Source organism: Coregonus clupeaformis, chromosome 21 (genome assembly GCF_020615455.1).
Source record: "Coregonus clupeaformis isolate EN_2021a chromosome 21, ASM2061545v1, whole genome shotgun sequence".
NCBI classification, from domain to species: Eukaryota; Metazoa; Chordata; class Actinopteri; order Salmoniformes; family Salmonidae; genus Coregonus; species Coregonus clupeaformis.
Genome location: NC_059212.1, coordinates 36119631 through 36139581, shown reverse-complemented (window position 1 = coordinate 36139581; position 19951 = coordinate 36119631). Strand labels below are relative to the sequence as shown.

The following is a 19951-nucleotide window of genomic DNA, read 5'->3' as shown; positions in this document are numbered from 1 at the left end:
CATTGCAATAAAGAGCCTTTTTCTTTGGTCTCTTAACAATCAATGATTTTGTTGTTGTACAATGAAAATATTCTAATTAAATGTTCTTAGATAGTGAGCATTAATATTGGCCTACTATATTTCCTGAAGAGCCAACAAGCCTGGTTTTAAAACAGGTAGGTTGTCACTGAGTGTAATGAACGAGTTGCTTGTCCTTTAACTGCAGAAGTAGCATTTTCCTTCCTATGTCCTTAGGAGCATTCCAAAGGCAGGCTCGGCTCAGTAACATGATTTCCATAAATTAGCTTCCACTGCAATTCTCATGTGCAGGTCATTAGAGGTATATTAGATATATGATATTCTCTCTAATGCTGCACTTTGAGATGTTGCTCATCATGGAATGCGTCTTTTTAAACCATTGTCTCTCCGTCATGTCTTTATGTCTTGGGTGTAAATATTTTGTAAACCACCAATGCTTTTTATGGCCGAGTATTTCAGTTATGTATAGAAATAACATAGTGCAGTGAAGATATTTGGGATCAATCCTTTATTGTTTCAAAACTCTAAATTATTTTACAATACAGTCATTTATTGTTACTTGTGTGATTCGATTGATGGGTAATGTACAATGTCATCCAGTAATGAAACACGGTCACAAGCAAAGTATTCCTTTCTACATATCAATATTCTATGATAGCGGGAAGTTTTGTGCTGTTATAGTTAATTTTTACGTATTTATTTTATTTGACAGCACAATTCCTTCCCTTTTGAATCAACAAAAAGCGTTGTATTTTGAAAGTGCATTTTCAAGGATTGCAATGACAACCGCTTTCGTCAGTCGGCCAAAATGTACATATCAGTATTAACACAGGGCCATACTGCGTTGTGAGTAACAAACAGCATGAACTACATTTCCAACTACGACATTTATCTGGATAAGTAAAATCAAATCAAATATATCAATATGCATGCCATGAACATTCCTTCATAAACATTTATAATAAATGTATATTTTCATTTTAATTATGTTGTTGGTAATGATACAGTATTTTCCACAAAGAGGACAAATGCTGATAATGAATGAGAACTAAATATATAAACATCAAAATACTTTCTGTTCAATTTACACACAGGTAGTAATGGCTTTCTGCCAGTGTTTAGGGCCATGCCCTAATAAAGAAATAGCATTTGGTCCACAATAACAAATCTTCCAGATTAAAAAGAAAGAGAGGGTTGATGGGATGTTGAACTGAATGCCCAAATAATAGCATGATTATGATCTTTCTTTTCATTTTCAAGTTGATAAGAGATTTATTTATGAATTATGTATGATGTGAGAGTCTATTTAAAACTTTACGCAATATAAACATACATTTTAGCTCATAACTCGGCTATACTATACTTTCTTGTTCCATGAAACAGCTTTCACCCTGTAGAACTTGGTGCCCAAAGGAACTTTGAACCGGTTTTGAGCCTAAGGGAAACAGTCACAACATACATGTTCTTAAAAAGTCACCCTTTGATTGTTGATTATTTTTGTTGATTATTAAATGTTCTATTTTAATTTATTAGAATTTTACCTCCTTTAATGACGATCTATATTAAGAAAAGATAATGTGCTATACTACTGGACTATTACATGACTATTACAATTCATTACCTATATACTACTTCACATTACCTTTTTCGCCTGGCAATATTCCTTCTCCATCACTTTTCCAAGAACCCACGGCCGTCTTGAGGCTCCTGATGCTGAAGTAAACATAGGATCTGTCAGTGATTGACACAATAAAACCAATACGATCAATACACAAACATTTTGACATAGGTTACTCCAATTCAGTTGTCAGAGTTAATAAATTCACCAATATTTAGAGTTTGTAAAGAGGAGATAAATGCTTGTTTTTGCACAACTTGTTCTACAAAACATATCTTCATCATACAATAACTTTGTATAATTGTATATATTATAAATTGTATGCAACTTTGTATTCATGCAACAAAAGTGAAATTGTACATAACTTTGTATATTATAACTTAGTAACTAAATATTCTCTAATAACTTAGCTACATATAGTTTTTTTAAAGTATTGAGGCCTACAAGTATTAGGCTATGGTGATTGTCTAACCTGGTTTGAGGTCCAGTGCAGTGAGGGACTCAGAGTGGAGGAAGTACAGGGTGGGACCCACGGTGAACAGCACATAGTTGTCATGCCTTTCATCTAGGATGATCAGAACCAAGTCGCCAACCTGGAAACTGAAATGGACACAGGGGTCAACCTTGACACAAAATGGTGCTAGATACTATATACAACAAAAGGATTAACCAGATATTAAGAGATAATGCAGTAAAAAATAATCTTGGGTGTTCATACTGCTGAAAAACAGAGATTTGCTGGAGAAAACTCATTAAATTTTTTACAAAGGAGGAACCGTACAAGCACTGCATCTACACATCAGCACTTTATGTGGCAATCTTATACGCTTACTCTCTGATGGCGATTTTCTCTGAATGCCGTGACGACACCGAGGACATGCTTTGAGACATCTACAAAGAGAGAAAGGTAATAGTGTTATGAGTGAGAGTATGATCTTCTTGACACTGCTGGTCATGGATGCATTCCTGGTCTGACTGATCTTTGCATGGCAGCTGACAATACCACCACTGTATGTTGTGTGGCGTGAAATGTATTTGCTGGAACATATACATTTTGACATTTATTTTTATGCTATTGTTTAGGTATGTGTGCAATAGTGCTGCAATATGTCTAACTGCCTGAATAACTGTATTGATTTTCCTTTTGACCGAGGAAGTTACTGTTACGGCTCAGAAATCTCCTAGGTCTGCTGGATATAAGCTTTGATGCTATTGCCATCTAGTGGTGCTGGGGTAAAATAGCCTTGGGTACACTGACAATGCCTGTGTCAAAGCTAAATGAATTCTAACGGGATATACACTAATACAGTTTATTAGGTACTCCACCCCATTCAAGAAAATGGTTAGCTCCTACAGACAGTGAGTCACGTGGCCAGACAGTGAGTCACATGTCCGTGGCTTGCTATATAACACAGGCAGACAGGCATCAAGGCATTCAGTTACTGCTCGAGTGGCAGGCGCGCCGGTTCCAGTATCTCAGAAATCGCCGGCCTCCTGAGTTCACACACAACAGTGTCTAGGGTTTACCGAGAATGGTGCGACAAACAAAAAACATCCAGTCGAGGGCAGTCCTGTGGGCGAAAACAGCTTGTTGATGATGTTTGAAGGAGAATGGCAAGAATCGTGCAAGCTAACAGGCAGGCCACAAAACAGGCAAATAACGGCGCAGTACAACAGTGGTGTGCAGAACAGCATCTTGGAACGCACAACTCGTCTGTCCTTTTCACGGACGGGCTATTCCAGCAGACAACCACACTGGGTTCCACTCCTATCAGCTAAAAACAAGAAGAAGCAGATCCAGTGGGCACACGATCACCAACACTGGACAATTGAGGAATGGAAAAACATTGCCTGGTCCCCAGAATCCCAATTCCTGTTGCGTGATGCTGATAGCAGTCAGGATTTGGCATAAGCAGCATGAGTCCATGACCCCATCCAGCCTAGTGTCAACAATACAGGCTGGTGTCAGTGGTGTAATGGTGTGGGGAATGTTTTCCTGGCACATGTTAGGTCCCTTGATAACAATTGAGCAACGTTTCCATGCCCCGAAGAATTCCGGCTGTTCTGGAGGCAAAGGGGGATCCGACCCGGTACTAGATAGGTGTACCTAATAAACTAACCACTGAGTGTATATCCATAAGTTACAAGGCAATAGTAAACATGTTGTCCCCCACAAATGATGCAGCGCCAATTAGTGACAACAATTCAAGCTCAAACGGTACAGGAGATATGCATGTTCAATGTTTGGAATTTCAGTTGATTACTCTAGCACCCCCTTTGGGCCTATCAGTGTAATTCTGTAAATTCAGGATCTCTATGGCAAGATGCATCATTCATCCAAGTTTCGTCAAAATCGGGCCAGTGCTGTCTGAGATATCGCATGTGACTAACGTACAAACGTACGGAGACAGATCCACAGTCCCCTCCCCGATTTCATCGTGGGGGACAACTATACACATGGAAACCATGTAAAAAATGAATGTAAAAAGAAATGGAAATTTTTTGTTGTTTTCTTGCCCTAGAATAGTTAAACAATCACATTATATTAATAGCAACATTTCCACATTCTCTAATCAGTTATCAAAGTTAATAAAACATACCAGTCTTTGACTGAGGCGCTTGTTTTCTTCTTCCTTCATATGTAAAGTCTGAAATATGACAGCACACGTTAGGACAAAGAACTCAAGACAAATTCTAGAACAACCCATATATAGAGATCCTATTAGTATTGTAATTCCTAATTCAAGGACCCCAACTTCATCGGGTTCCATTTAGAAGATAATGTCATAGAGGTGTCTACTCACCCTCTCAAGTAACAGTATCCGCTGTTTCTCCTCAGACATCATCAGGATGTTATCGCTGATAAAGAAACAATGGACCAATAATCAGATCACTGTAGCGACAGCTTTTAACACATTTGAGAATCATTCAAACAAATTCTTACTCTGAAATATGAAAATTCAACAAGCATAAATATGAATTTAGAGTGACCTTCTCTGGGGTAATAATAACGATTGCTAGCCTACCTGACCGTAGTTAACAGTAAAAATAAAGAAATAACTTACATTTTCCAATCCTAGCCTCCCTTGCTCTCTGTCTGTTATTTGTCCTCACTTTGTCCATCCTTGTCTGGCTATCTCAAACAAGCATTTTCAACATCCTTCTTAATCTTTTACACATTAAAACTGACATGCTACTACTATCTTCAACATCATTCTTTGACAGCCTACAACTTCTATTCATAAATTGGTCTAATGCCTTTCGAAGGCCTCACTGTCCACAGTTCAACCAAAAAGTCTCCACGCTCTATACAGTGGGGAGAACAAGTATTTGATACACTGCCGATTTTGCAGGTTTCCCTACTTACAAAGCATGTAGAGGTCTGTAATTTTTATCATAGGTACACTTCAACTGTGAGAGACGGAATCTAAAACAAAAATCCAGAAAATCACATTTATATGATTTTTAAGTAATTAAATTGCATTTTATTGCATGACATAAGTATTTGATACATCAGAAAAGCAGAACTTAATATTTGGTACAGAAACCTTTGTTTGCAATTACAGAGATCATACGTTTCCTGTAGGTCTTGACCAGGTTTGCACACACTGCAGCAGGGATTTTGGCCCACTCCTCCATACAGACCTTCTCCAGATCCTTCAGGTTTCGGGGCTGTCGCTGGGCAATACGGACTTTCAGCTCCCTCCAAAGATTTTCTATTGGGTTCAGGTCTGGAGACTGGCTAGGCCACTCCAGGACCTTGAGATGCTTCTTACGGAGCCACTCCTTAGTTGCCCTGGCTGTGTGTTTCGGGTCGTCATGCTGGAAGACCCAGCCACGACCCATCTTCAATGCGCTTACTGAGGGAAGGAGGTTGTTGGCCAAGATCTCGCGATACATGGCCCCATCCATCCTCCCCTCAATACGGTGCAGTCGTCCTGTCGCCTTTACAGAAAAGCATCCCCAAAGAATGATGTTTCCACCTCCATGCTTCACGGTTGGGATGGTGTTCTTGGGGTTGTACTCATCCTTCTTCTTCCTCCAAACACGGCGAGTGGAGTTTAGACCAAAAAGCTCTATTTTTGTCTCATCAGACCACATGACCTTCTCCCATTCCTCCTCTGGATCATCCAGATGATCATTGGCAAACTTCAGACGGGCCTGGACATGCGCTGGCTTGAGCAGGGGGACCTTGCGTGCACTGCAGGATTTTAATCCATGACGGCGTAATGTGTTACTAATGCTTTTCTTTGAGACCGTGGTCCCAGCTTTCTTCAGGTCATTGACCAGGTCCTGCCATGTAGTTCTGGGCTGATCCCTCACCTTCCTCATGATCATTGATGCCCCACGAGGTGAGATCTTGCAAGGAGCCCCAGACTGAGGGTGATTGACCGTCATCTTGAACTTCTTCCATTTTCTAATAATTGCGCCAACAGTTGTTGCCGTCTCACCAAGTTGCTTGCCTATTGTCCTGTAGCCCATCCCAGCCTTGTGCAGGTCTACAATTTTATCCCTGATGTCCTTACACAGCTCTCTGGTCTTGGCCATTGTGGAGAGGTTGGAGTCTGTTTGATTGAGTGTGTGGACAGGTGTCTTTTATACAGGTAACGAGTTCAAACAGGTGCAGTTAATACAGGTAATGAGTGGAGAACAGGAGGGCTTCTTAAAGAAAAACTAATAGGTCTGTGAGAGACGGAATTCTTACTGGTTGGTAGGTGATCAAATACTTATGTCATGCAATAAAATGCAAATTAATTACTTAAAAATCATACAATGTGATTTTCTGGATTTTTGTTTTAGATTCTGTCTCTCACAGTTGAAGTGTACCTATGATAGAAATTACAGACCTCTACATGCTTTGTAAGTAGGGAAACCTGCAAAATCGGCAGTGTATCAAATACTTGTTCTCCCCACTGTATCATTTAACAAGTTTAAACAAGTACCATTAGACAAATATTTTGTCAAGTAGATCTGTCAAAGCTTAACTTATTTCTATAAAATGACAGATTCATTACGATGTTAGGGGGTTATTATGAGTCACTGTTTATTGGAATATTTATGTTTGGAATGTTTGGGAGATGCTTACTGCACTGTCACCATACTGGCCTCCACAGCTGAGTCCACCCTGTCATCCTCTCTGATGGTGGCCACAGAGGCCAGTCTGTCTGGGTCAAGGAAGGGCTCCGAGTAGCAGGCTCCAGTCCCAACCTCAATTTCAGTCCCAGGACCAGGACAAAGCCCAGGTCCAGGCCTGGCTCCAGTGGGCTCCAGGGCTAAGGGGTTAGGGCTGTAGTAGGCCGAGGACACCAGGGCAGTGCTGCGCAGCCGGTTCAGGTCCTCCTCCAACTGCTTCTTCTCCTGCATGACGATGGCCCGGTCTTCAGACAGCGTCTCTATTAGACCTGGAGACACACAGTGAACATATCAGGATGAATGGACTGCAGCAAGACTGACATTCAGTACAATCAACCAACATATTCAAGGGCTGAACGAACCACTGAAACCAATAACAGCATAGAGAATGCAATCTAGTTTCAGTATTTCCAGCCCATTACGTTTTCAGAAGGCAGAAATCATTCTGTTCTCTCAGTGTCCTAGCTGTACGTGTCTGTTTGTCCTGTACCTTTGTCCTTCTCCTGTTGCTGGGTAACCTTCCGCAGCTTCTCTGTCAGATCACTGATGATCTGTTCCTTTTTCAGCTTCTCTCTCGTCAGCACAGTGTTGAAGTTAGTCTGGGGAGGGAGGAGGGGGAAATTAAGGCTTTCATACACCTCCCAGACAATGCAGCAGCAGTAAGTTAACACACAGTGAGGCAGTCACAGAGGACAAAGAACTACCAGACAGGTGAGGCTCAGTGAGTCAATTGAGGGTTGAGTCACGGCTCAGAACAACAGACCACAATCAAGCATGCTCGCTTTACCATAAGATCTTATGCTAGGAGGATCTTAGGCTTGGCAGCAAAACCTATGATAATAATAATAATTCATTGAAATAGTAAAAATATATACAGTGGGGAGAACAAGTATTTGATACACTGCCGATTTTGCAGGTTTTCCTACTTACAAAGCATGTAGAGGTCTGTAATTTTTATCATAGGTACACTTCAACTGTGAGAGACGGAATCTACAACAAAAATCTAGAAAATTACATTGTATGATTTTTAAGTAATTAATTTGCATTTTATTGCATGACATAAGTATTTGACACATCAGAAAAGCTTAATATTTGGTACAGAAACCTTTGTTTGCAATTACAGAGATCATACTTTTCCTGTAGGTCTTGACCAGGTTTGCACACACTGCAGCAGGGATTTTGGCCCACTCCTCCATACAGACCTTCTCCAGATCCTTCAGGTTTCGGGGCTGTCGCTGGGCAATACGGACTTTCAGCTCCCTCCAAAGATTTTCTATTGGGTTCAGGTCTGGAGACTGGCTAGGCCACTCCAGGACCTTGAGATGCTTCTTACGGAGCCACTCCTTAGTTGCCCTGGCTGTGTGTTTCGGGTCGTTGTCATGCTGGAAGACCCAGCCACAACCCATCTTCAATGCTCTTACTGAGGGAAGGAGGTTGTTGGCCAAGATCTCGCGATCCTCCCCTCAATACGGTGCAGTCGTCCTGTCCCCTTTGCAGAAAAGCATCCCCAAAGAATGATGTTTCCACCTCCATGCTTCACGGTTGGGATGGTGTTCTTGGGGTTGTACTCATCCTTCTTCCTCCAAACACGGCGAGTGGAGTTTAGACCAAAAAGCTCTATTTTCGTCTCATCAGACCACATGACCTTCTCCCATTCCTCCTCTGGATCATCCAGATGGTCATTGGCAAACTTCAGACGGGCCTGGACATGCGCTGGCTTGAGCAGGGGGACCTTGCGTGCGCTGCAGGATTTTAATCCATGACGGCATAGTGTGTTACTAATGGTTTTCTTTGAGACCGTGGTCCCAGCTCTCTTCAGGTCATTGACCAGGTCCTGCCGTGTAGTTCTGGGCTGATCCCTCACCTTCCTCATGATCATTGATGCCCCACGAGGTGAGATCTTGCAAGGAGCCCCAGACCGAGGGTGATTGACCGTCATCTTGAACTTCTTCCATTTTCTAATAATTGCGCCAACAGTTGTTGCCTTCTCACCAAGCTGCTTGCCTATTGTCCTGTAGCCCATCCCAGCCTTGTGCAGGTCTACAATTGTATCCCTGATGTCCTTACACAGCTCTCTGGTCTTGGCCATTGTGGAGAGGTTGGAGTCTGTTTGATTGAGTGTGTGGACAGGTAACGAGTTCAAACAGGTGCAGTTAATACAGGTAATGAGCGGAGAACAGGAGGGCTTCTTAAAGAAAAACTAACAGTCTGTGAGAGCCGGAATTCTTACTGGTTGATAGGTGATCAAATACTTATGTCATGCAATAAAATGCAAATTAATTACTTACAAATCATACAATGTGATTTTCTGGATTTTTGTTTTAGATTCTGTCTCTCACAGTTGAAGTGTACCTATGATAAAAATTACAGACCTCTACATGCTTTGTAAGTAGGAAAACCTGCAAAATCGGCAGTGTATCAAATACTTGTTCTCCCCACTGTATATTTGTGAGGCAGAATGTGTTCTAACTGATGTTTTTAACTTGTTCTAACCGCTTTTTACTCCCAACAACTTGGTTTAGGCCTAACCACGTTCTACCAAGAGGGTCACACAGACCAGTATCATATTCCCATTTGGACTGCAAGCAAGAGGACATGAGAACACTGTGTGCTATAATTATAATACACACATACTGCCCCACAGATTTGCTTTCATTAAGGGGTGACTAAGACTTAGTAGTAGTGATGTAATGGAGTATCTGTAGAGATTTAGATGTTGGTCACCAGTGGTCAGTTTGTTTGCAGTTGCCAGTGGATCACAATTAGACCTACTTAGAAGGTAATTGGAGACAAATGCTAAAAATTGAAACATTTAGCTAAACAATTAGTTAAAAGCTAAACATTTTAGGCAGACAAACTACAGACTATAGGATTTAAATTGTAGTGTATGTACAGTGGCTTGCGAAAGTAATCACCCCCCTTGGCATTATTCCTATTTTGTTTCCTTACAACATGGAATTCAAATGGATTTTTGGGGGGTTTGTATCATTTGATTTACACAACATGCCTACCACTTTGAAGATGCAAAATATATTTTTATTGTGAAACAAACAAGAAATAAGACAAAAAAACGGAAAACTTGAGCGTGCATAACTATTCATCCCCCCAAAGTCAATACTTTGTAGAACCACCTTTTGCAGCAATTACAGCTGCAAGTCTCTTGGGGGTATGTCTCTATAAGGTTAGCACATCTAGCCACTGGGATTTTTGCCCATTCTTCAAGGCAAAACTGCTCCAGCTCCTTCAAGTTGGATGGGTTCCGCTGGTGTACAGCAATCTTTAAGTCATACCACAGATTCTCGATTGGATTGAGGTCTGGGCTTTGACTAGGCCATTCCAAGACATTTAAATGTTCCCCTTAAACCACTCGAGTGTTGCTTTAGCAGTATGCTTAGGATAATTGTCCTGCTGGAAGGTGAACCTCCGTCCCAGTCTCAAATCTCTGGAAGACTGAAACAGGTTTCCCTAAAGAATTTCCCTGTATTTAGCGCCATCCATCATTCCTTCAATTCTGACCAGTTTCCCAGTCCCTGCCAATGAAAAACATCCCCACAGCATGATGCTGCCACCACCATGCTTCACTGTGGGGATGGTGTTCTCGGGGTGATGAGAGGTGTTGGGTTTGCGCCAGACATAGCGTGGTGTTGCAGACTCTGGGGCCTTTCAGAACAGGTGTATATATGCTGAGATCATGTGACAGATCATGTGACACTTAAATAAAGTCCACCTGTGTGCAATCTAACTATTTATGTGACTTCTGAAGGTAATTGGTTGCACCAGATCTTATTTAGGGGCTTCATAGAAAAGGGGGTGAATACATATGCACGCACCACTTTTCCGTTATTTATTTTGTAGAATATTTTGAAACAAGTTATTTTTTTCATTCCACTTCACCAATTTTGACTATTTTGTGTATGTCCATTACATGAAATGCAAATAAAAATCCATTTAAATTACAGGTTGCAATGCAACAAAATAGGAAAAACGCCAGGGGGATGAATATTTTTGCAAGGCACTGTAGATTTGGTGCTGGTCAATATTGACAGAGGAACCCTCTGAAGATCTGGGGAGGACTAGCCTAACACTGACCTGTTGTTCTGCGAAGAGCGAGGTCTTGAGGTTCTGCATCTCCTCGTTCTTCCTCCTCTCCAGCAGCTCCAGCTGGGTGTGCAGTGACGACGTCTCCTGCTGCAGACACTCCTGCAAGGCAGAGTCCAGGGAGAGAGGAGCCCCAGCATCAGACCCCCGACCCTCTGTCTGCACCTCCGACAACCCTGCCTCTCTGAGGGACACACAGACAGAAACATAAGTAAAATACAGACACAGAGACACAGACAGACACACAAACAGCCCAGGTACAGACAGAGACACAGGCAGACAGAGACACAGGCAGACAGAGACCCTTAGGCAACAGGTATATGTCAAGCATACGGTACAAGCTGTGGTTTCCCCTAGCTTTCCCGCAGGCCCTTTTTTCATGATGTAAACATTGCACTTAGCGGTAACCCAACCCTAAATGCAACTATGCCACATAACAAAACTGCTATTTTCAGGGTATACTACAGCTCACTGAAGTCTGGGAGTGATTAACTAAAATGTTTGCTGTATTAGATACAATATATCACATGGAGACGCTAATGTCGCAGCTAATAATGGTCTGTATGAATAGTAATCTTGTTCATTACAAAGCTAATGAAATGTTTATTGCAAATCACAGTTATCTGTTTAATGCAAGTAGAGAGCAGTGGGGCATTCATCAGCTCATACCTTTCAGAGGATTGTCTTTCCTGAAGGTCATTTTCAAGTTGTCTAATTTTGTCTAACAGTCTTTTCTCCATCTCCACCTTTTGTTGCTTTAAGTCTTTAAAGTCATCTGGTACAGCAGCCTTCAAGGTCTTCTCTTTCTCCAAATGTTGTGTGTCCTGCTCTAATCCTTTGGCGAGCAGGTCGTTCTCCACCTGCAAATCGCAGATAACTGTCCTTAAGTGTTGCTCCTGCTCCTCAGAACTCCTCTGCTGCTTCTCCTTATCTTCACACAGCGCCACGGTCTGCAGGTCGAGGTCTCGCTGGAGGTTCTGCAGCTGCTCCATGCGGCTCCTCTCAGTGTCCTGGGTCTGCTGCTGCAGGGTGGTGAGCTCGCAGCGGAGCTGGTTCCTCTCCTCCTCGTGCCTGTCCACCAACTCAGAGATACACTGGTCCTTCTCCAGCCGCATCAGCCTCCTCAGCTCAGCCAGGCCCGTCTCGTACTCCTCGTTCTTGGCCTGCAGCTGCCTGTTAACCTGGGCTAGCTGTTTGCTGAGGGACTGGGTCTCTGCCTCCACTGTGGCCTTCCCCACATTAGCCTCCTGCTGCCCCTGCTTGGCCTCCTCGTACAGCAGCCTCACCTCTTCCGTCTCAGACTCTTTCAGGGCCAGCTCCACCTCCAGCTTGCAGCGCAGGTCAGCCAGCTCGACGACCCGGGCCTCCAGGTCCCTCAGCTGGCCGTCCCTCTCTGTCAGGGTGGCGACGTGCAGGTCAGTGACATCGCTCAGCTTGGCCCTGTTCTCTGTGGCCAGATGCTCCTGGGCCTCCTGGTTCTCCCGGGCCAGGGTGTCTAACTGGGCCTGGTGCTGCTGCCTCATCCTCTCCTCCAGCTCCTGCAGGTGGGACTGCTCGGCCCCCTCCAGCTCCTGGCGGATCTTCTGCTGGCTGCGCTCGATCTCAACGTGCAGCATCTCCAGCTGGCTGGCCAGGGAGTCTCTGGAGGCAGCCAGGGTCTGCACTTCTTGGGCCTGATTGCTGACCTTCTGCTCCAGGTCCCTGGCCCTTTGAGTGTGTCCATTCTCTGCCTCGGCCCAGTGCTCCCTCTCGACCTCCAGCTGGGTAAGCGCCTTCTCTTTGTGCTCCAGCAGCCCCTCCAGGTCCAGCATGGCCCGCTGCACATCTTTCACAATGTTCTGGTTGACCTGGTTCTCTTCTGTCAGGGCCTGAAGCTGCTTCTCGTGGTCCTGCTGCAGGGAGTGGAGCTCGGCCTGGTGCTGCTCCCTCAGCTCCTCCTCCTCTTTCTTACGGATGGTGTCCACCATGTTGCGCACCTCAATGGTCATGGTCTTCAAGGCGAAGCCAAAGTCTCGCTGCTCCTTTAACACCAGGTCTCTGTAGCGGTACAGGTCATCCTTGACGCTCCGCAGGTTGGTCTGGGACTCCTCGGCGGCAGTGCGGTACTTCTCAATGCTCAGCTTTAGCGCGGCCATCTTGGAGTTCTCCCTCTCTAAGGTGGTGGTGTCATGCATGCGCTTGCTGTCGATGGCATTGATGACCGAAGAGTACAGCGACTCCACCATCATCTCTGGGCTGGTGGGGTCACTGATGGGGGTGGGCGAGTTTTCGATCACAAACTCGTTGACCGCCGACATGAAGTCTGACTCGGGGCTCTCAGCCAGAGAGTCCAGGTCCAGGGAGCCGGCCTGCTGCAGGACGGGGTCCATGTTGGGGTGGCTAATGGTCTCAAAGTCGAAGGTTTGGGCGTCGATGCTGTCTGGGGACAGGTCCTCCAGGGTGGTGGGGCCAGGGAGGGGCTGGCAGAGTGGGCCCGGGAGACTGAGAGTGGAGGGGGTCTTGGAGGAGGTAAAGGTGGTCCCCGGGGTGCTGTCGGACCGCGGGGTCAACGGGGTCACCGCTGTCGTGGATCTCTGAGCACTCTGGCTGCATGACACCTGGAGGAACAGAAATGAGAAGGGGAGTGAGAGAAGAATATGCAATAAAGGGACAGAGATCTCTGTGCTTTTTGATTATTGCCAGTGCATATTCCATTGTAGATTGTGATTACCCTTTGTTCGCTCAGTAAGTCAGTGATAGTTTGAGACATCTCGTCCACACTGGCAGCTTGAGCAGCTAGCACCAATTGTTGAAGCATCTCGACGTGCTGGTGCAAAGGCTCAAAGTCACGCAGTGTTGGAAGCCTGGGGAAAAGTAACAGGGTTATTGCACTGAATATTGGATTATTGCACTGCATATTGCAACAGATAATACAGCCAAGTGTTCACAAGTTAACTAAAACATAAAGCAGACAGGTACTAAGTAGGCCTGTTACAAGACATGCATGGTTATTGCTTCACTTTGCAGGAGAGGGAAACCACGGCCTACCTGAGGAAAGGCTGCACCTCTGGAGGACAACAGGTCTTTAAGTACTGCAGGTCACCAAGGGAAATATCTGGAAGCTCAAAGTCAAACTTTCTGGGCTTTCGCGTCTACACGATAAAAGAGGGATAAACAACAAAAACGAGAGAAATGGGTTGGATTACAATATTTTGGAAATGAAATAGATGTTTAAAAAACACCACAACTGACTGACTACTTACGCAAAATGAAGTGGGGGGCCATGAGTCAAGTCCTCTAAACAAGCGATTTCTGAGAAAAGATTTCCCTGCAAAGAGGATCACAGAGCTTTATGTCAGCTCAGCTGTAAGTAGGAATTAATGTATGTTAATTTCAGAAGGGACACTTGTTAAATATCATCAAATAGGATTTTCTTTTTTTTAATAAAGGAACTTACTGAACAACTTGCCAAACGTTTCCCTTTTATACTTCTCAGTCTCATAGAGATGCTTTCCATCCTTCACGAGAGCACAGGCCCACTGAGAAGAGAGATAAGAATAGAAGAGCAGAATTTACACTATTTTCCCTCCAATTTGAGTTTCATTGCATATCTTAAGGCCTGGCTGGAGGTTGAGGCTTGTGTTAGGTCTGCAAGTTGGAACTGAGGGGAGACGTGTGTTGGGATTGGGTTTTGAGAAGGGGTCACATGATGGTCCTGTTTTCTGACCTCTCTGTAGTGGCCTATGAAGATCTTCCTGCGGACCACCTCCACCACAGCCAGGCAGTACATCTGAGGCACGCTGCTGAGGGCGTCCACCACCCGGACCCGCTGCATCAGCTCTGTCAGCAGCCTCAGCAAGGCCTGCAGCTTCTCCCCGTCCTGATCCGCGTGCAGCATCACATAGCAGCACCATCTACAGTCACAGTGGTCAGGATGCGTTAGCTTGGCTAAGTTAGCATTATTTCTACAGTGTTAGCTTAGTTAGTTTTGTGCTTTCAATGGCTGTATTTGACCAGTTAGAAGTCTGGATTCAGTAGAGCAATTTGGTTCATTTCATTGCTCAAGGGATTTTCAGCTGTATGTTATTGTCTTCTGGGATGAAGCTGCACCGAGAGCCACGGAGAACATCTTATTAAAAATTAGACAGATTAACAGATGTCTTACTTGAGTCGAACTTGTAGGTTGTTCGCCAGTTCCTGTTTGGCAGTGGTGCACTTCTGTTTGATGTCCAGCAGCTTCCTGTGGTTGGTCAGCATGATCATCAGCTGGTTGGCGTGACTAAGACACAGGTCAGGCAGCACGGATGTATCCTTCAGGTTCTCAGCACGATTCTGATTGGCCAGAAATCCCTAAAAGCCAATAGATTGATTGATAGGTGAGTTTAGTTTGGTTTATTTCATGCACACATTTTCAACTAAAAGCTTGATTGCAGTATACAGTACATCATTTTATCTAGTAGTCATTTGAATGAATAGGCTAATTTCTATACAGTGTTTTATTCACTATTGGCATTTGGCACAATTACATAATTTAGATAAGATTTATTTTGCTTACCTGAGCAAGTTCCTTCTGTTCATTGACCAACTTGTTACAGCTCGCTATCATTTGGTCTAGAGCGTATAACCTGTCCTCAAGCCCTTTGATGGCTTTCATGTTCTGATTATCCAGTTTGGCTATCGTGTCTCGACATTCCACCAAGAATGGTTGAATGATCCGTGGGTCGAGCTGAAATAGAAAGGACGATGTGGCTCCATTCTGCCTGTTTCTTCACACTTTACAACCAAAACGTGCTTTTAACTAAATAAACTTGCATAACTGAATTTAGACTGATGTTGATACAGAATTGCACTGTGGAGTCATGGCAAGGCCACTGAGAGAGGCCTATTCAGCCACACATACAGAAATACAGACACAATAAAGAGAACATACAGACACAAACAACAGTGACTCACCCTATTGATGGAGTCAAAGCATTTCCTCACAACTGATTCCACGTCATTGGGCCGGTCTTGAACATTGATCCAGTCCAGCAGTGTGACGTTGAAGGACGGGGGGTTGGCCCTCTCTGGAGAGTCTGCCTCCTGCAGGGCTGCCCTCAGCCCACTACTGTCAGTCATCTCACTGCTTTCCTGGGCTTCGGCGGTGTCGGGTGAGCCCACCGCCCCCGGAGCAGAGATTGACATAAGTAGCTTGGTGGAGTTCCTTTGTGTTTCGGTGGGGGTGGGGCAGAGCACAGAGTCAGTGGACTTCTCCTCTTCTGAGTCCTTGTCTGGAGTGGAGCAGGACTTCTCTAGGCATTCTCTGTAGCTGTGGCGGGTCAGACACTCCAGCAGGGGGATCTTGGCCATGACTGAGACTGCTGTCCCCAGTCTAGAAAAGGACATGTTAAATCTCAGTTCACACCCATAGAATTTAGATTTACATCTTTGGATACAGGTCACATGCGGCACAGATTCTTTGGATACAGATTAATTAATGCAAGTGTGGCGGGCGGGGGGGGTGGAGAGAGAGAGAGATGAAAAAACACCAGGGTTGTGGGTTCAATTCCCACAGGGGACCAGTATGAAAGAAAGAAAATGTATGCACTCACTACTGTCAGTCACTCTGGATAAGAGCATCTGCTAAATGACTAAAATGTAAAAATGTGATTAACGTAATTAGCTGATGTGGTATGCCACACACAGAGATCTAACCTGATACAGCACTTTATCTGTGAGATACATTCATTTAACCTGAATAATTAATTGAAATTGAACCTATTGACTGAACGGTCACAGCAGGCCAACACATCCAAATTGCATTATTCACCCCCCCTTTCCAATTGCATCAAACTTAATATTTACGCAGGGAGTCACTTACTTTGTCAGTTTCCATTTGATATCCTCAAAGTCTTGTTGATAATTAATGTATGCCGTGTCAAATTTCCACAGTAGCTTCTGATAGGAAAGGGTGCAGTCATCCAGGTTTGCCATGATGGCAGCCCAGCCTTGGTGTTGGAGGTGTTCATCGTGAACCAGGCGTTCGCAGAAAGAGCAAAGTTTCTTGGCGACTTCAAACATTTCCTAGAGAAGCATAAGAATGCTATTCAGAAGTTTGATCACACTAAAAATGCCAAAACAATCCTACATTTGATTAGCTACCCTTATTTGAATATTGAGAACATTACATTTTCATATCCTATTTTAATGTTGTAAAACAAGGTACAGCAACATTGATGGCTTATTTTGAGAAAGTAGTAACTAGACCAACAAAACATTTACCACAGCAAGTTGTGTTCGTGAGGCAACGGTGTGAAAAACTGCTGGCATCATTAGTGACTCCTCCACCTTGAGCTCCATCTCATTCTCAATAGAGAAGGTGGTTTTGGGGATAGTCGGAGCCCGGTCACACAAAATCATCTCTTTGTTGAACAGGAATATGGGGTTGGTGTCCTGGGAAACAAAAACACAATATGTCAAGACTCTTGAACAGAACACATCTGGAATAATGATGTCCTCTTTTTTTTCAACACCTTGCACAGAAAACTGTAATCAATCAAGTCAAAACCAGCTCCTTTATGCAACACAATCATCACCAAAAACAAACAATCATTCCAAATGATGCAAATTTACCGTGCCAGCACTGTAGCTGCAGACTCGCCTCTCTGCAACCATACACTCCCCTCCATTGACAACCAGGACTTGATGCTGGGTTGCAATCTTGTATTTGACCTGGATGGCATGTTTGAGGTCCAACACTCTGCAAGAAGACAGGTTCAGATTACTTTTTGATTTCAGCATGAATTCAATTTTCCTTTGAGACTAGTAGAAAATGGATAAGGATAATCTGAAATAATAAATTAATGGGTCTTACGTTTGGACAGCAAGCTCTGTGTCAAATGTCAGAGTGCTTCCATTGTTGACCTGGAATACATACAACTTCATGTTGAATCCTCCAGCGATCTTCACACTCCTTTATCTTGATCATTTAGTCATTCAACACCACCCTGTGAAAATGAAAAAGGTATTTACAATAGTTAGGTATTTACTTTTGGTTGTGATTTTCGATACTGTTTACTATTCGTGCTAATGGAAGCTACCTTGAATGTTTGACAATTCGTTCAAGTCTACCAAAGACATTTATTGACACATAAATCACATAATCTCTAGCTAATTTTCTTTGAGAGACACTGGTCCTGTACCGGTAAAAAAACGAATCCCAAAAAGATCATTACAAACTGGATGGTTCGAGCCCTGAATGATTGGCTGACAGCCGTGGTATATCAGACCATACACCACGTGTATGACAAAACATTTATATTTACTGCTCTAATTACGTATATGGCCAATATACCACGGCTAAGGGCTATGTCCAGGAACTCCGCCATGCATAAGAACAGCCCTTAGCCTGGTATATTGGCCATATACAACACACCCTCGGGCCTTATTGAGAAGAGAACTGAGAAGCAGCCACACGTGGGGCTTCTAACCTCAACTAATTATTCTAACCTCAACTAATTCAGTAGTTGCTTGAACTCAACTAAATAATGTTTCTTTCAATTTGACATCACCTGGCTAGTTCCAAAATGAATAGATGCTGCTGCTTTCTAGTTGGGCAAACGTTCGTTGTACAGCAAAATTATTATCAGGCGAAATTTACATTTGGACACACTCACTAGCTAGGCAGTCAAGGGCTGTAGCTACAGGCTGAGTCATGTTGACTATAAAAATAGCTAGCTAGCTAAAGCTAACGTAGGCGAACTAGCATTGTAAACAAGACTGAGAACGCCTGTCTCACATTGAAACTCGTCTAGAAACAACAATTAATATGGCTAGCTGCCAACTAAATTAGATAATTTGCGGTTTGATCGGCCAAACACAAGACATGTAAAAACATTGGAAATACGCCCTGGGCTAGCGAATACGCCGTGTAATTGAGCAAAACAGCTAATGTGGCACGCACAAGCGGGAATAGCTAAATTGTTTGTCTACATTTGAAACATGACCGTATCGCTCTCGGACGATCAACTACGAGGCCTTGACACCGTCGGCGGTGTCTTGCAAGTTTTAACGTTAGCTCGTTATGCTTGCGTAATAGACCATTGTGGCATTAACGTTACAGTACTAGCTAGCCAGCTAGCTTGAGGCCAAGGTTGGACAAAATAACGAAGGCAAAGAAAAGTACCAAGTAATATGACACAGTAAATTAAATTAATATCGACATAGCTATATGGTTAATGAAGTAACTAATAGATGTCTTAAATCCCTTTGTTTCCTCTGACGGGTTTCTCAGTAACTTCGCTAGCTAACGTTAGCTAGTTAGTTGACGTTGCCTAACCACTACCTACTGTTAGCTAGTTTAGCTAACGTTGGCTAACTAACTAGCAATCTATTTCTGGAGGTTTACACCCATGACAGTGAATGGGTCCGTAAAGTGCCCTGTCCTATTTACAGAAACATGTTATATGACTGACATGTGTCTAGCAATAATATAAACTCTTACCTTTTTTGTTTACTCCCATCTTCTCCTCCGCCTTGGCGAGATACCGGTAGCTGGCTAATCTGGTTTAGCTTGAATGACATAGAGCTAGCTAACGTTAGCTGGATTTAGAACGCTAGCTATGTGGGATGATTAGCTAGTCTTTAATGTAGCTGACTCAATCTTAGTTTTTACAATCGATTCATATTGCTATGTAGCTACACATTTTCATCGATTCTCATTTCGCTTGTTACAGGTCTCTTCTCCTCGCCCAGGGTTATGTGACTCGAGCTAAGGTTAATTTCAAGTAACGCTAGCAAGCTAACACCCTACTTTGCAGCTGTGTTTTGTTGTTGTCTTCGTCGTCACTGCACAGTGAGGTGCATTCTGGGAGAAGAAAAAGTCATCGCTGTGTTTTGCTGCAACATGTGAAGGGGTGTGGTAGAGAGGGTCACCACTACACATAAACGTATCTTTCGGGGCCCTTATATTTGTATTTATTATGGATCCCCATTACGATGGATCCCCATTACTCTTCCTGGGGTCCAGCAAAATTAAGCAGTTATACATTTTAAAAACATTACAATACATTCATAACAGATTTAACAACATATTAAGTGTGTGCCCTCAGGCCTCTACTCTACTAC

The 19951-nt window shown here is 43.6% G+C and overlaps 1 protein-coding gene across 2 annotated transcripts; it reads right to left on the bottom strand.

Annotated features, from left to right (window-relative positions):
* Positions 1-509: 509 nt before the first annotated feature.
* LOC121535349 (RB1-inducible coiled-coil protein 1) lies at positions 510-19676 on the bottom strand. 2 transcript variants are annotated; one of them, XM_041842341.1, is made up of 23 exons: positions 19329-19676; positions 17700-17832; positions 17459-17585; positions 17108-17278; positions 16707-16909; positions 15800-16217; positions 15402-15572; positions 15012-15196; positions 14574-14760; positions 14304-14385; positions 14110-14174; positions 13895-13998; positions 13578-13710; positions 11537-13464; positions 10859-11051; positions 7260-7368; positions 6723-7038; positions 4441-4495; positions 4237-4284; positions 2469-2527; positions 2109-2236; positions 1661-1749; positions 510-1453 (listed from the first exon to the last, which is right to left on the bottom strand). In XM_041842341.1, the coding sequence occupies exons 2-23, from the start codon at positions 17768-17770 to the stop codon at positions 1376-1378; spliced, it is 4920 nt and encodes a 1639-aa protein (XP_041698275.1). In that variant the 5' UTR covers positions 17771-17832; positions 19329-19676; the 3' UTR covers positions 510-1375. The 2 variants fall into 2 exon arrangements, with proteins under 2 accessions (XP_041698275.1, XP_041698276.1); XM_041842342.1 differs by having other exon boundaries at positions 1661-1731.
* Positions 19677-19951: the final 275 nt, after the last annotated feature.

What these genes read in the sequence shown, in the direction of transcription:
- LOC121535349 (XM_041842341.1), bottom strand. Translation starts at nt 17,770, where the DNA reads ATGAAGTTGTATGTATTCCAGGTCAACAATGGAAGCACTCTGACATTT. An exon ending in TCATAGGCCACTACAGAGAG is followed by an intron (nt 14,386 to 14,573) that starts GTCAGAAAACAG and finishes CTCTCTTCTCAG; the next exon opens with TGGGCCTGTGCTCTCGTGAA. An exon ending in GGATACTGTTACTTGAGAGG is followed by an intron (nt 4,285 to 4,440) that starts GTGAGTAGACAC and finishes GTCATATTTCAG; the next exon opens with ACTTTACATATGAAGGAAGA.